Raw genomic sequence first — 17,730 nt, forward strand, 5'->3', positions numbered from 1 at the left:
AAAGAGTAATATGCATGAAGAACTTTTAACTCATTACACATTTAACTCATTTTCACACACTTACTTATGTTTACCTTGTTTTAGGAGGAATCTATTGTTCTTGTCAAAACCTCGATTGACCACAACCTTACAAAGGCTCTTTCTGAGGCTTTTCTCCAACGAACTAAGCATCAGAAAATTTTCCACATTGAACACAAACTGCCTTTTAGGGTAGGATGCAATTTTGTTGAGTTCGTCCACACTAGCATCCTTCACCCCAAGGGCATAAACAGTGACTCCTGAGCGCCTCAGCTCAGCAGCTGTGGCGGTGACATCATCTTGTGACTTGCCATCAGTGACGACAACAGCAATCTGCTTAACACCAAGAGCTTTCCTGCTGCCCCTGTTCTTAGTAAACAGATTGTCCTTGGCAAACTTCAGGGCTGCACCAGTTGCGGTTCCTCCACCTCTGTATGGTATGATGTTAATATAGTTCAGAATATCAATCTTGTTTACAAATGTGTCCAAGTAGAATTCAGCACTGGGCCTGTCATTGTAAAGTATCAATCCCACCCTCACACTGTCAGAGTTCATCTCTAGACCGCTAATTGTGCGGTGGAGGAAGCGTTTCATCAGTTCAAAGTTGCTTCTGGTGATACTACCCGATTCATCCACAATAAACACAATATCCGCCACTTGGGCTGATCTGCAGTCTGTTCGAAGACAATAACAATGCATTAATATAATGTTAAATGGTGGAAAAATATTGTGATAAAAATGTAACAGTAATGAAGAAAATTCAGAGGTGCACCAAGTAATAACGTTTTTAAGGCTATGTTCAGAATACCATAGTATTCTTAATAATGCTGTGTATTCTGTGTACACTGCACTGTTTTCGGTAAACAAGGTTTTCAGTTTAAGAAAATATGCTACTATTGGATTTCAATTACTTTTCACTGGCTGCGTCCAAAATCGCATACTCTCTTGAATGGGTACTTAAAATCCGTACTACATCCGCCATGGTGTCATTATCATGTGACCTCCCAGCATCAGTTATGTCGCTTCACTACCATTCACAAATTCTCTTCCGTGGCATCATGGGATAATAAAGTGTCCATCATATGCACATTTCAGAATTTCGCTGGAAGTAGTTAGTCATCTGGGTACTTTTTGCCAACTCTTTTATGAGTACTGTGAATTCGGACATTCTCTTATCACATACAGTACTGTTTTTCAATTACTATATAGAAGGGAAGTTTGCGATTGCGGATGCAGCCATCAGCTCTGGAGTACCCATGACGTTTATGAGATGTTACCACAGATTGACTGGTATGCAACATAAGTTAAAGGAATAGTTAACCCAAAAATTATTCTGTTATCCTTTACTCACCCTCAAGTTGTTCCAAACCTGTAGGAGTTTCTGTCTTCTGCTGAACACAAAATAATATATTTTGAAGAATGTCAGTAACCAAACAGTTGATGGGCCCCATTGAATTCCATAGTATTTTTTCCCCTCCGTACTATGAAGTCAGTGGGACCCCTGAACTGTTTGGTTACCCATATTTTTCAAAATATCTTTTGTGTTCAGCAGAAGAAAGAAATTCATACAGGTTTGGAACAAGAGGGTGAGTAAATTATGACAGAATTTTCATTTTTGGGTGAACTATCCCTTTAAAATTTTCTGCAAAACATGGCTTGTCATGATCTTAACATGGTGGCCACCATGAGGGGACCCACTTTATGTAGACTAAAACAGCTTCTATGTCACTGATATATCTGTAGTAAATAAAATAACTATTCTTATGTGTCACTATTTCTTATGCCAAACTTACTTAATGCACCTTTAAGCATATACATAATTAAAATAAATGCAAACTAACCTCCTGTGACATTGAAAGTTTCTTTTTCCTGAATCCTTTTTGTGATGTCTGAAGCAACATCAAAAATATTCTGGTCAATCTGGAAACTAAGTAGAGTAGGTGACAGGTAGCGTAAATTTGCTTCCAATCTGATATCAATTATGGTCACATCCTCATTCTTCATTGTTTCTACGGCCCTCCCAACGGAGTCATTTGAGTTCCCTGTTCTCAGCACCAGCAGATACTGCTTGTTGCCTTTAGCAATTCTGCTGCCGGACGCCGTGTTAAGAAAGTGAGTGTGAACATAATCTATGGCTTTTCCTAATTTTCGCTCTCCGTTAGGCCTGGGCTCAAACCGATTTATGTACTCAATGGCTTCTTTCCTGGCTTGGTAGTCACTGAACAGAAACTCTTTGACAACGTTCTCGCCAAACTGAGCCAGAGCGATCTTATAAGATGCATCGCCCACATTGAGCTGCACAGCCAGTTCGGTGAGAAGTTCTCTTATCTGCTGTGTTTCCGCCTGGGCCATACTATCCACCAGAACAAATACATCAGCAAACTTTGGGGCAAGAGCTGAAACAGAAACACAATGATGAATGGACAATTATTTTATGTATTTGCACATATACAGTAAATACCTGAATATTAAATATATTACACAGTAAATTATTACAAATCAACCATCATCAGCAGTAATTATTTCCTCAGGAAAAAGATATAAGTCAATAAGGGGCCATTCACACAGAATGCTTTTAAAAACACAAGACACATTTAAGAACTCTGCGGTCATGCACAAGATGTCGCAGACATGGGACGTGAGCACAAAAGTCAAACAAGTCTGTCTAGTCTAGTGCATAGAACATGCAAAAGCCCACTCACCTATCAATCATACCGGAATAAAAAAAAAATTCAATAGAAGTTTATTTTGGGGCTTTTTATGTACTGAGCCTATGCCACAGCTCAGATAATAATAAAAAAAGCTTTAAAAAAAAAACTTAATTAAGATTCTTCGGCATGCTTGATGTAAACTTAAAATCTTATTTTTCATTATTTATTTTTTACTTTTGTGGGTGTGTATTTTCAACATACAGTAAGTGAACTGCTGATATCAGTTAGACATTTGATGTATGTAGTCATAATATCAGAGACCCTCTCCCTGCATGCAAATCTGTCACATGTGGTCACAGCAGACACATTTTCAGTGTTAACTAAAAACTAAATCTATTAAAATCTATTTGTTTTTGGTAACTGCAATGTTAGCTTAGATCCTCCCATGAGTGAGCTGTACACAGTCCGCCATGTGTTTATCTCCTCGCTAGAGCAGCTAATGGAAATGCAAGATGTGAAAGACAATCTAAATGTTCTGTTGTTGGCTGTATCGACGATCACAGAATCATTCCATTTCACTGCAATACTTTTTTATTGCTTTTCTATGTAAACGAGCTAGATGAACTTTTACAGTGTTTCATGCAGGAAACGGCGTTCTAAAAATTTAGCGCTCAAGTTAAAGGAAGTTTAACTTTTAAAAAACAGGTGAATGGTCCCGAATGGGAAGAAAAAACGCAAGGTCCGTCTAGCGCATGTTTACATGGAAATTAACGTAAAAGCAGCGCAGTGGAATGCAAAAACGTGTCTTGTGGAAACAGGCCCATGCTGTTTCTCCTGTTTTGTTGTTGCTGCCGGAGTATCAGAGGCATGAGCTGTAAAGGTACAGCCCTCTTCTGGAAAGTGGGGCGGGGAGCAGCAGCTCATTTGCAATATATTATATACACAGTTTTTGCTTCCACCGAAAAAGGGGGCATTTAGGGCATTGTATAATAAATTATCATTGTAGTATTTTGAGCTGAAACTTCACATTCACCTTCTTGGGACACCTAAGACTTATATTACATCTTGTAAAAGGAGGCATAATAGGTCCCCTTTAAGTTTGAAATACTGAAGTTACTAAAACCCAAAAAAAATTAAAAAAAAATTTTTTAATTAAAGCTATATAGGAATATAAAAAAACTAAAACTAAATTAATAAACAAAAATACTGAAATTCAAAATATTAATAAATACTATAATATGATATAATTGATACAAGGATCTCACATGACCACTAGTGATTGTATCACCAGACAGATTTCGATATCAGGTGTAAACAGGCTTGTTGACTTTTATGAACAGAGCTTCAAAACTTAACTTACCTTTCCCCTGATCCCTCATCAAGATACAGACTGTCTCTTTCATGGTGGTCGTCAGTCCTTGCAGTGCTTGGTATTTGTCGATATTAACCACAAAACGCTCAGGTGGGCTGTTGGCAATTGCCTTCAGCTCAGTCATATTGGTGGGACCAACAGCAATAGCGAAGATAATAATACCCTTCTGTCGCAGATCTCTGGCAGGTGCGTTTATATCATCGGCTGAGTCTCCATCTGTGATCAGCACAACAATCTGAGGCACTTTTTCATTGATACGGCTTCCACCTGCACTCGTGAAATAACTGTCCTTTAGGAAATTCATGGCTTTTCCCATAAACGTGCCTCCTGTTCGGTATGGAAGGTTATCTATTTTCTTAATCAGATCTGCTTTGTCTGCATATTCCCCCAGCAGAAACTCTTTGTGGGGATCGGTGTTGAATTGAACAAGGCCAACTTGTACTTTTTTTGTGTCAATATCCAAACCATCCACAAAAGTGTGCATGAACGTCTTAACCTCCCGGAAGTCTCGAGTACCGATGCTGCTAGAACTATCCACGAGGAATACGATGTCATATGCCGGTTTTTCATCCAGGCAATCTATCAATGAGAGTACAATATACAACACATGACCATCTAAACATATATAATGGTCATAAATGACAACAAATATAATTCTGGGGGTCAGTAAGATTTTAATGCTTTTGAAAGAAGTTTATCCTCACCAAGACTGCATTTATTTGATGAAAAATGCTGTAAATACAGTAATATTCTGAAATATTATTATTAAATATTATATATTGTCAATGTTGAAAACAGTTGTGCAGCTTAATATTTTTGGGAACCATGATACATTTTATTAGGATTTTTTGATCAGCAAAGAACAGCATTTATTCTTTATAGAATTTATTCTGAATAGAATTTGTTTTGTAAAATTGATGAAACAACTTACTGTCACTTTTAATAAATTAATTGCAGCCTTGCTGAATAAAATAATTAGTTTCATCCAAAAAGAAAAATATTATTGACCCCAAACTTTTGACGGTAGAATAAATATGATCAAAAATCATAATACAAATTATTACATAAATTATTCTCTAACCGGTAAAAAACACTAAAAGCACAAAACATGCAGCATTAGTATAGCATGTGGACTTTTGGACATAAACAAGCCTATTTGTTATATATTTAATTATAACAACATAGTTTGCCTCATATATTTCTGTAAATCATAGCATTAATTTTCTGGAAAGTGTTTACCTGTTTGCTGTGTAGTGCTGTGTAGGAAACATGATGTAATGAATAAAACAGAAAGGAAAGTCAGTGTCTTCCCCATCGTCTAAGTGCGTCCCGAAAGCCTTAACAAAAAAACAAAACAAAAAAACAGCAATAAATTTAGCATAATAATGGCAGTAAAAATTCAGTAATACCTGATGACTTGTGCAAGAAGTCCCCTGAAGAAGTCAACTTACTTTAAAAAATTTGATCCACTAATCCCAAATTCTTCTGATAGAATACATGGCGCAAATGGAGATATTCAGATAAAAATTTAAAAATGAAGAAAAGCATAACAACTGTGTTGAAATGAAATGTCTGTCAGTTTGAATGCAACCCAAATGAACCGAAAACATAAAAATGTCACAATTTAAATAATCTACTAGGTAAACAAATGTGTTTATTTTTTCCTGTTAATAAATGTTTGTGTTGGACTGACAGAGCATGTTTCAAGAACCAGCTGTGGAATTTAAGGTCAACTTAAGGGCATGTCTAGACCATCAAGCTCTCATAGCCCAAGACCCAAACTCTTTCATGTGGTGAGAAGAAAGGAATAGCAATAATTTCATGGCATGAAGAACACAACCTCAAACCTAAAAAGACCCAACAACCACATAAATGTCAGACTTCCCTGTGCAATACGTCCTGTGCAGACAAAACCACAAATGTGCCTGCAAGCCATCCCAAAGCAGGAACTCAAAGGAAATCACGTCTAATCTGTATTCTGCTCCTTTTCTCATACTAAATAAAACAGTCTTCTATATAATAAAATCACACATGAGAGACACATGGTCCCCATATCAGTTCCAGTCACTCTAACAGAGCAACTTGCTTAATAAATTCTTTCTAACAAAAGTCTTTCATTAAGAATTTCCTCCAGTGTTTCCAAATACAGCCCTTGACAAGTTTTTATATCTATTGTTTCCCAGCGTTATTACTTCCTTTACCAGGAACCTAGGCAAGTGGAGCATTGAGATTAAAGGGATAGTTCACTTTGAAATTAATTTTTGGTATGTTTTAGCTTACCTCAAGTGCATCCAAGATGTAGGTGTCTTTTTTTCCGCAGTAGTTTCAATTTTGATATTTTTAGGTCAAACCGTTCTTGTCTGTCAGTCATATAATGCAGGTCTATGGTCACTGTCTCAAAGAGCATGCACAGAGTCCAAATTAAAACAATTCCCCGTCGTCCAAATTAAACAATTCCCCATCGTAAGTACACATTGATGGCCTAAGACACGAAACGAGCGGTTTGTGTGAGAAAACGAACAGTATTTATGTAGTTTTTACCACTTATACCAAGGGCGTAGGTTTGGCCTCAGCTTTGGTGGGGACATCCCCCTCCCCCTCCCCCTGGAATGAGTTTTCTATATGTAATTAAATAATGAACATGAACAAATGAATAAAATACACACGTATCATAGTATGCATTCAACACAACAAATCCATTATTATTATCTATTATTATTATTATTATCCATGATTACAGTATTCCATTAATACTAAAATTGTATCTACTATTATATATCAAATTCTATTGATATATTCTATTCTTAAATATTAAATTCTTAGGCTACACTCACTCACAAATGCATGACATAAATAGAATGTAGAAACGAAAAATGTCTCAGATCCACTGTTTATGTTGACTGCAAGATTCTAAGTTAAGGTCAGCTAATTAACATTCAGTGACTTGCTAACGTAGCATTCTATCATGATAGCGTGACTTCTATGAGTCTATCAGTGCTGCACAGCCTAATCAATACTCTTAACCTTAGTTGAAAGATTGCTGCTGCTAGGTTTAACTGTAACAACATGGTAACACATACTATCACCAATCAATACTATTTTCCACAGTAGAATCTGCATTTGAAAGCCTGGTCAGTCACTACTACTGCTAGTTTATTTGTGTGGCTAGTTATTTTGCCTACTTACACTCTGCTTAATGAAAAAGCTTCGTATGTCCCCTTTCTTCTTCTTGGGTGGCATAGCTGATCTATCTACAAAGTACAAAAAGTGGCAAAAAACGGAATATTAAAATGTTTTACTCTGGCCTTTGTATGTGGCAGAGAGACAGCCCTGGTAACTTACCGTCGGCGTCGTCGACGCGCGCGCGCACACACACACACACACACACACACACACACACACACACACACACACACACACCACCCGCTCGCTGCCAGTGCAAGCACAAAAGTAGTCCCGGCCCGCGCGTGTAGCCTGTCAGATACACCGCCGCCAATCAAATTACGGCGTTTCTTGTACTGTCGTTGTTTTGGCCGTTGGAATCGATCCAAATAGCAGCGCAAAGATCCAAATAGCAGTTCAAAGGAGCTTGCTAAATATTGGTGGGGACAAATTTGTCATCTCAAAATATTGATTGGGACTAGTACCTAGCGTCCCCCCCTAAACCTACGCCCATGACTTATACGCAGACATGTCCGAGTGATCTGATCTGACGTGTACGCAGACTGGTGCATAGATATATAAATACTAGATGTCGCCTTGTCTACGGCAGTTCATTGGAACGAATGTCTTTAAGGCGACATCTAGTGTATATATCTATGCACCAGTCTGCGTACACGTCAGATCAGATCACTTCGACATGGCTGTGTATAAGTGGTAAAAACTATATAAATACTGTTCGTTTTCTCACACAAACCGCTCGTTTCGTGTCTTAGGCCATCAACGTGTACTTACGATGGGGAATTGTTTAATTTGGACGACGGGGAATTGTTTTAATTTGGACTCTGTGCATGCTCTTTGAGACAGTGACCATAGACCTGCATTATATGACTGACAGACAAGAACGGTTTGACCTAAAAATATCAAAATTGAAACTACTGCGGAAAAAAAGACACCTACATCTTGGATGCCCTTGAGATAAGCTAAAACATCTACCAAAAATTTATTTCAAAGTGAACTATCCCTTTAAGAAAGATTCATATTTTATGTAAGGGCCTGGTTTCACAGACAAGGCTTAGATTAAGCCAGGATCATGCTTTAGTTTAATTAGGACATTTAAGTAGCTTTTATAAATGTGTCTTAGAAAAAAACACTGGGGGTATATGTATTTTATTTAGTTGTTTGGTTGTTTGTTTGCCTGCCAAACAACTTCTTTCAATAATCCTTCAGCATCATGTTTTAATTCCTTTATGAGCTGCACAGTTGAGCCGGATGGTGCAGTTGCTTTTATGTGCTGCTGTTTTTGGAAAACGCCTCGGTTACGACTGTAACCTCGGTTCCCTGAAGAGGGAACGAGCGTTGCGTCGAGAAATGACGCTGTGGGAACGCTTTGCGTGATGACGTCTTGAAGCACATGTAAAATCAGTCCAATGGTGTGGCGGAACGTCAGAGGCGGGTGACGTCACGTACCAGGAAGCTATAAAAGCCGGCCCGAAACAGAAAACGAAAGCTTCGTAAAAGTCTGAAGTCGAGCTGACAGGCATGAAGGAGATATGGCAGGGCGACGCAACGCTCGTTCCCTCTTCAGGGAACCGAGGTTACAGTCGTAACCGAGGCGTTCCCTTTCAAGGGAACTCCCGTTGCGTCGAGAAATGACGCTGTGGGAACGTCTATACCAACGCCTCCATAGCTACAAATGTCTGTCCTGTGTGAAATCCGTAGAGCAGCACTAGGAAGACAAAACATGAGACCCTGGAGCAGAGTCTAGATCCAGAGAGTAAAACCTGACGAAAGTGTGCGGTGAGGACCAGCCTGCCGCATCACAGACGTCCTGTAAAGAAACTCCTGAAATAAGGGCCTTAGAGGCCGCCATACTCCTCGTCGAGTGCGACCGGACAGCCAAAGGAGAAGGCTGCCCAGCCGCCTCATAAGCAAGTGAGATAGCCTCGACCACCCACTTGCTCATCCTTTGCTTAGACACCGGGCCCCCTTTGTTAGGGGACCCAAAGCACACAAATAATTGATCACTTTTACGCCACAAGGCAGCTCTGTGGACGTAAGCGTCTAACGCCCGCACAGGGCAAAGCAAATTATTAGCCTCCTGGTCAGCATTTTGAAAGGGAGGAGGACAGAAGGCCTGCAGAACAATAGGTCTGACCACATTAGTGGGGACCTTGGGGATATAACCCGGTCTCGGATGAAGGAACGCTTTAACCATACCCGGAGCAAACTCTAAGCATGACGGAGCCACCGACAATGCTTGAAGATCCCCTATTCTCTTGAGAGAAGAAATAGCCAGAAGGAAAAGAGCTTTCAGAGTAAGAAACTTCTCAGGAACCTCCTCAATGGGCTCAAAGGGGGCCTGGGATAAGCCTTGAAGCACAAAGGACAAATCCCAAGGTGGCACCCTAGAGCGAACTGCAGGCCTCAGCCTCCAAGTGCCACGAAGGAAACGAGATACCAAGGGGTCTTTCCCCACAGACATTCCACCCAAAGGAATGTGGTAAGCACCTATGGCCGCCACATAGACCTTTAAAGTGGATGGGGTCCGACCTGCAGTGAACCGTTCCTGCAGGAACTCCAGCACTGTACCAATTGGGCAGTGGACTGGGTCCAACCGACGGTCACTACACCAAGAAGTGAATACTCTCCACTTCAGGGCATAAAGTTTCCTCGTGGAGGGAACTCTGGACTGTAGAATGGTCTCAACAACCTCGGTTGAGAGACCTGACTCTATGAGCTGGGCCCCCTCAGAGGCCAAGCCCACAGGTTCCACAGTTCTGGCCGAGGGTGAAATATCGAGCCCTCTGCCTGGGACAGAAGGTCCCTCCTGACGGGTAACTCCAGAGGATGCCCGTCGAGGAGGGACACAAGATCGGGAAACCATACTCTGCCCGGCCAGCGCGGGGCTATAAGAAGTAGATGGACCCGGTCCCTGCGAACTCTTTCCAGAACTCCCGGGAGCAGAGCAACTGGGGGAAAGGCGTACAGACGTAGCCTCGGCCACGTCTGTACCATAGCATCCAGTCCCAGAGGAGCTGGATGCGTGAGGGAGAACCAAAGTGGACAGTGAGACGTCTCTTGAGACGCAAACAGATCCACTTGTGCTTGGCCAAACTCCCTCCATATCAGCTCCACCACCTCGGGGTGGAGCCTCCATTCCCCGGGCCTCGGCCCCTGCCTCGACAGAGTGTCTGCTCCTATATTCTGTACCCCGGGGATGTAAGCTGCCCTGAGTGACAGTAACTTCCCCTGGGACCACAAGAGGATATGGCGTGCCAAGTTGGATAACGGGCGCGAGCGCAAACCCCCTTGGTGGTTGATATAGGCGACTACCGATGTGTTGTCCGTATGTACTAGCACATGGTGCCCCCTGAGATCTGTGATAAAGCTCCTCAGAGCCCGGAAGACAGCTAACATCTCTAGGCGATTGATATGCCAGGAACGATGATGGTCTTCCCACAGACCTTGAGCCGAGCGACCCTCCAGGATCGCTCCCCAGCCCGTGAGGGAAGCATCCGTCGTTAGCAATTTGCGACGACAAGGAGCTCCCAACACTGGGCCCTGGGACAGGAACCAAGGCTTCTTCCACATAACCAAGGCACGTAGGCATCGCCGCGTGACCTTGATTGTGCGAAATGGGTTGCCCCTCGGGGAAAACCCCCTGGTCCTGAGCCACCACTGCAGGGGCCTCATGTGTAGCAGTCCAAAAGGTATCACGTTGGAAGCTGCTGCCATGAGACCCAACAGTCTCTGGAACTGTTTGACAGTGAGTAGCTGACCTAGCTTTACACTTTTCACAGCTGCAAGGATGGAATCTATCCGTGGCGGTGACAGGCGCGCCTGCATCGACACAGAATCCCAAACCACGCCTAGAAAAGTGGTCCTCTGTAGTGGAGAAAGCACACTCTTCTTGGCGTTCAGCCGTAACCCCAACTCTTTCATGTGGGCGAGAACAACATCTCGATGTTGAACCGCCATCTGATGCGAATGAGCTAAAATCAACCAATCGTCGATGTAGTTCATAATGCGAATACCCTGGAGGCGCAGTGGCGCCAGAGCTGCATCCATGCATTTGGTGAAAGTGCGGGGTGATAAAGCTAGGCCGAATGGAAGAACTCGATATTGGTATGCTTTGCCCCCGAAAGCAAACCTCAGGAACTTCCAATGACACGGACGGATGGATATATGGAAATATGCGTCCTTGAGGTCTATCGTGACAAACCAGTCCTCGGACCTGATCTGTGGCACGATCTGCCTCAATGTTAACATTTTGAACTTGAGCTGCATGACTGACTCGTTCAGAACTCGAAGATCTAAAATGGGACGCAATCCCCCGTCCTTTTTTGGAACTATGAAGTACCGGCTGTAAAACCCGGTTTCCCTGCTGGAGGGAGGTACATATTCTATGGCCCCTTTCTCTAACAGAGTGTTTACTTCCTGTTCCATAACCAGAACCTGCTCGGGGCCCACCACTGTGGGCAGGACCCCCATAAACCGAGGTGGGCGTTTCTTGAATTGTATCTGATACCCTTTTTCCACGGTCTGCAGGACCCAACGAGAAACATTTGACAGTAGCTTCCACGCTGTCAAAGATTCTACTAGAGGTACCAGCCTCTCGAGACTGGTTTCTGGATTTTGTTGCTGTTGAGTAGCCTGTTCGACGCCCTGTAACGGCGAACCGGCAGGGAACGACCGAACAGACTGCTCTAGCACCCTCCTCGGAGGGGGCGGGCATCCCGAGGCCACTACGTTTCCGGGTGGACCTTGAGATATGTGCTCGCCGGAGACCGCTGCGCCCTGTAACACCGGAGGCGGCAGGGTTGGCAGAACGGTCCCCTGAGGGCACCGAAGAGAGACGGGCACCGTAAAATGAGGTGTTAACCGCTCTGCTTCGGGGGGGACTACCCTCATTTGTCCTGGGTCCTCGGACGTCAGGACTTTTTCCCAGCAGCCTTCTTGGCGGTAAGAACGGTCCGCAGATCCGTTCTACCCCTCGAAGACTGCTGGGTTTGAGCGCGCCCTCCGTGTCCCCGAGGTTTTTGTGGGGGAGCACGGGAGGAAACGCTCTGTTTCTGAGTGGCACGGTGCTCAGCGCTCTTTTTAGAGGAGTGAGGCTGCTCCCGCTCAGCAGCCTCATAGAAAGAACGGCGGGGGAGAAGTCTTTGGAGAGCAGCTGCTTGTTTGGCAGCTTCCTGTGATTTTGCTACTGCACTATTAACTGCATCGCCAAATAGACCAACCGTGGAGACCGGAGCATCTAAGAGAACATTTTTTTCTTTATCTTTAATGTCGCTCAGATTGAGCCACAGATGCCTCTCAGTGGCCACCAGGGCTGCCATAGACCGCCCAATTGATCTGGCGGTCTCCTTGGTGGCCCTGAGAGACAGATCTGTGGCTCTGCGTAGTTCAGCCACAGTGTCGGGACCAATACCCCCGCCCTCCTCTAAATCACCCAGCAGTTCAGCCTGATAGGCTTGCATAATAGACATCGTATGCAGACACGCTGCTGCTTGACCAGCGGCTGCATACGATTTATGAACCAGGGAAGATGTTATTTTTACTGGCTTAGATGGAAGTGTAGGAGTCTTCAGGGAAGATGCCGTTGCTGGAGAGAGATAGCTCGCAAGCGTCTCTTCCACCTTCGGCATCTCCCCATAACCATGCTCTTTATATTTATAAATGGAAGAGTAGTGGGATGTGTGTGGTGAAAATACTCTGTACGACACTGGTTTTTCCCACGATCTCGACACCTCGGTGTGGAGATCGGGGAAAAACGGAAGACTCCTGCGCTGGGGCTGCGCACGAGATGGCAGGAAGCGTTCGTCAAGCTTGCTTTTTGAGCGAACGTCCTGCCTATCCTCTGGCCACTCAATGGAAAGTCTGTCAACTGCTCTAGTAATAACATCGAGCAGTTCCTCAAACGCGTGAGACTGAGGTGGCGAATCCTCAGACTCAGCTTCAACACTCACAACATCCAACTCCTCAGAGCTGGACAATTGCAGCATTGGTGCCTCTATCAGGGGGGAAGAAACCGCAGCGCGTGCTTCCGCACCCTGATGAGAGGCACTGGATCTGTCAGATTGATGCTGAGATAAGGCAGAGCCCGTCTCAACATCCACTGACAGATCCATTTGCGAACCCCAGGTCTGAGATCGCCGCCGAGCCTCAGCCGCGGCGGGACCCGAGCCCTGGGGAACGTGGTCGGGATTGAACCGAGCCAAACGGGATCGGAGCGTACGCAATGGAAGCGCACAGCAATGCTCACAGTCACCACCCTCGAGTGCTGACTGGGCATGCTCCTCTCCCAAACAAACAACACAAAGAGTGTGTGTGTCACCTCCCGTTAAATAACGCGGGCAGGGATGGACACACACTCGATACTGCTGCTTGCTCGCCATAACTGAATCAATATATATATATATAGAGACAGACAACACCAAATAACAAGGACAGATTTCAACACAGAGCGCAACTGAAGACTCAGAAAGCTTTCGTTTTCTGTTTCGGGCCGGCTTTTATAGCTTCCTGGTACGTGACGTCACCCGCCTCTGACGTTCCGCCACACCATTGGACTGATTTTACATGTGCTTCAAGACGTCATCACGCAAAGCGTTCCCACAGCGTCATTTCTCGACGCAACGGGAGTTCCCTTGAAAGGGAACTTAGCACCAAGTATAAATAAAAAGTATATATTTTATATAAAGATAAAGTATAAAGTATTAAGAACACTTTCTACAGATTTCGTTTTTTCGATAAAAAAAAAAGTTGTTTTTTTTATCACAAAGCAAAAAAAATTTATCTTAATTATTTTAGTAACTTAACTTAGATATAAACGTACTTATTTTACTTTTATTGTAATGAAATATGCAAAATAAGGTCTGCAGCAAGTAGATTCCAAATTCTTCTTTTATCATTTTGTCTTATAGAGTTGCTCGAATTCACAAACTCTGGTAACCACACTAAACCACACCCTAGTTCAGGAACAAATATGGCACAGTGATCAAAAGAAAATGACATTTTTTATGGGTGTTTTATGCCAAGTCAATAGTTTTGATAAAAAGATTTAGAAAGAAAAATAAATGTATCTAAACTTTTCATGCTGAGTTTTAAACCCTTAAGCAAGAACAAATACATTGAGTGAAAAACATTGAGTTTGTAAGGCCCATTTGTTTTAACAGGAAAGGGGGATCAAATAATGTGCACATGGAAGTACTTAAACTGTGCAGAAGGAGTTGATAAATTGAGAAAACCAAAGCCAAAGGCCACGCAGGACACTTCATTGAGGCAAATCTTTGAGTGCACATCTATTTCAAGCTTGTTTCCTGCCGTATGATCTCAGCAGTCATGCCATGTTTGACACAAATATTACAAGGACAACATACAGTATCAAATGGATAAAATACTCTGTAGATCATCCCATTACAGCATTTCACTAATCTGAGCAACTGAAAGCATTGACAGCTCTTTTAGATTATAATTTGTTTGGTTGTTTTTTTTTTGTAAAGTACTGTTAGAAAGTCCCTCATCATGATGTTATAATGTATTACGTATTATTTATTGATTGATTTTAAGTCCTACATTTATTTTGGAGATGCCACTAGATCAGGCATCAAAAACCACTATGCAAGCCACCACTGGAACAAGGAAAATAAACACTGGCACACAAGTAAGGGAGAGACAGGAATATTGTGCCAATACGCTACAGTTGTATAATATAAACAATATGGATGAAGGTACATGTGAATACCAAGAAAAATGTATGTCAAAACCAAACTTGCAAACTCCATGCACTAGATCTGACTCTGATCCAACCAGTTACCTTGGTAATGGTGCAATCTGGACATCGACCAGGATTGTATTCCCCAAAGGCAAACGTTCAATTACTGACACACATGTGGCAATGCACAACACACCTTAAATGGTTAACATATGGCTTTGATTCTCTTCAAATTACTAACGACCCATGTGAATGTAACACAGCCACATATGTTACATATAAACAATCCATGGTGCTGTGTTTTTTTTTTTTTTTTGTAAGATCAAGCATGATGACAGAATAGAGCATATGGATATGATCATCTCTAACTAAATCTGCAGATGTGCAATTATGTTGGGTTCTCAAAATCCTTGAACCCAAGAGCAATTTTTTGGCATACATACACCAAATTAACTAACTAACTAACAGACACATTAGAAGCCCCTCTGAACACCTTAGTTACTCATTAGAATAATTCTAGTCACCACTCAGATGAATAACAAGCCTAACAAATTAAAGGAACCGTATGTAAGATTGTGGCCAAAACTGGTACTGCAATCACTTTCAAATTACTGTAGAGCAGTGTATCCCCTCCCCCTCCCCCCTGACTCGAGGTTGCCAGTTAGGCTGCAGGATCCAGCAGGAACGTAGGCTGCTACAAGGAGCTTCCAATGGCAAGTGACGAGTCCTACACAGTACGTTTTATTTATTTTTTTTGGACTTTGTCACGATGTATTTCAAATTCATATCAAGGTCTTTTAGGTTTCGCAACGTTAGACATTTTTTATCCGACACGTTTGTAGCTGCAGCTGTGGTAACTAGAGCAAAGCTGGGAACCCGGATGCCAAAACACTACTGACTTCGTGATTGGTAGATAGCCGGAGGGTGGAGCATAAGGCCAAAACACAACATGACAACATCAACATCAGTTGAGGGCTGCAACTTCACTTTTAAATGACAATATCCTGGCCGGACTACTGTTGTCAGTGATATAAGTATTTGAAATGAACATGATTTCTTAATGTCTAGTCAGTGACATATCAGGGCCATTTTATGATTAATTGAAATACATTTCTTACATACGGTTTTACGGCATGCCTTTAAGCATATTTCATATGCGAGGAGCTTCAGTCCTTTGCCTCAGGAACTGCTGCAACAACATTTCATTTCCCCCCTAATTTCCAAATCAGACCAGGCCCCTATCTGATTGCAAGCTTTCGAAACTTGAGGAAATTCCTAATGGAATATCTTACTTAAGAGCATTCCTGAACAAGCAAATACATCATATTCATGCAAGCATGGAGAAAAAGAATCTACATAATATGTGTGTGTGTGTGTGTGTGTGTGTGTGTGTGTGTGTGTGTGTGTGTGTGTGTGTGTGTGTGTGTGTGTGTGTGTGTGTGTGTGTGAGAGAGTGATTTCAATTTTATTAACCACATTCAACAGAGCTAAACCATTTCCAGTAGCCTAGTATTTTCCCCAATTCATCATAACATTTGATTTGAACCAGTATATCTCCTATAATTGAACGCAAATGTTTCATTACATTAAATGTTTCATTACATTATAGTTTATTTTTTACCATTTCCCATCTTTTTTGACTATTTTTTTCCTTGTCTGCTGCCTTTCACGTCATAAATCATATTTTAAGAAAAAAACGGACAAGGATTATAAAACTGGTTATGGGTCGTAACCTTTACAAAGAAGAATTTAGCCTAACTGCTGAAAAGACTGTAATTTTTTATACGAGTAGGCTATAACCCTAACTCCCGAAAAATAAACATTGACACGTTTTTAAACATAATTTTTCACTGATATAACCTAACACGTTTCCAAAGAGTTTTAACAACACAATGATGTATCCTAATACCTCTGCAAAAAAGAAAGAAGCGCGTGTACTCACTGTGCATCTGTCGCAGCACGAGACAACAACCCCACTGCACGCGCACATCTGTGCATCGATGTGCGACCACTCCTCAGTGAACCGCCTTCCCCCGCCATATCTTCATTTTTTTCATGCATTATTTCATTTCTACACTGAGATGAAGTTCTAAATCATATTTCAAGTGTAACGATATTTCCAAACTATACAGAACAAAACATCTCCCATGCATCAACGTTTTTTATTCGTTTTTATAGAGCACAAAACAGAGCATTAGCCTACAACTGTTATAACCTTTTAATATTCACATTTCATTTTATGAGCTGTGAAAATGCAACTGACCAAACAATTCAAGAAAATAAATATTAAAATACATTTGTAATTGTACTTTATAGGAAACAATATTATTTAATGATATAGTATCAACATTTATTATAGACCCAATGACATCAGAATTGGAGTTTTGTACCTTGTAATCCATGTATTAGAAAAGTTTTACCATTCTGTACTGTGCCATTGCTTTGAGCTGCATTTGAGTTTGCAATGAAAAACTATAACAGCAATCTATTAAGAATACTTCATTGTCAGTATAATGATCCTATGGCATCTTGAAATCTTGTCTTGCATGTAACATGCTACCCCAATATAAATCACACAGATGTACACAGGAATGAATATAATATCTGGTGACATATATAATTATAATTTAATATAATTATCTTGGAGCAATGTAGAGTCAAACACTTGTGTGACTGATTAAAAAAAAAAAAGGTTCTCGGGTCCCCCTTAAAGAAGTCAGAAAGGGTCAGAGTAGCTCATAATATTAAAACTTAGAGTAATTGTAAATATTGTGTAAAGATGTATTTTATAGCCATCATTGACAATTTTG

At 41.9% G+C, this 17,730-nt stretch overlaps 1 protein-coding gene across 2 annotated transcripts in view; it reads right to left on the reverse strand.

Moving 5' to 3' along the window:
- The window catches only part of col6a4a (collagen, type VI, alpha 4a), a 38,226-nt gene extending 21,312 nt beyond the window's left edge, over positions 1 to 16,914 (reverse strand). For both annotated transcript variants that reach the window (XM_082149291.1, XM_082149290.1), the window contains exons 1-5: positions 16,863 to 16,914; positions 5,281 to 5,378; positions 4,030 to 4,620; positions 1,860 to 2,414; positions 75 to 692 (exon numbers count right to left, since the gene is read on the reverse strand). In XM_082149291.1, coding sequence (XP_082005417.1) covers positions 75 to 692; positions 1,860 to 2,414; positions 4,030 to 4,620; positions 5,281 to 5,356 — 1,840 coding nt within the window. In that variant the 5' untranslated portion in view covers positions 5,357 to 5,378; positions 16,863 to 16,914. The remainder of the gene's footprint in view (positions 1 to 74; positions 693 to 1,859; positions 2,415 to 4,029; positions 4,621 to 5,280; positions 5,379 to 16,862) is intronic.
- Between the last annotated feature and the right edge of the window lie 816 nt (positions 16,915 to 17,730).

Source organism: Leuciscus leuciscus, assembly GCF_965113295.1.
Source record: "Leuciscus leuciscus genome assembly, chromosome: 20".
Taxonomy (NCBI): Eukaryota; Metazoa; Chordata; class Actinopteri; order Cypriniformes; family Leuciscidae; genus Leuciscus; species Leuciscus leuciscus.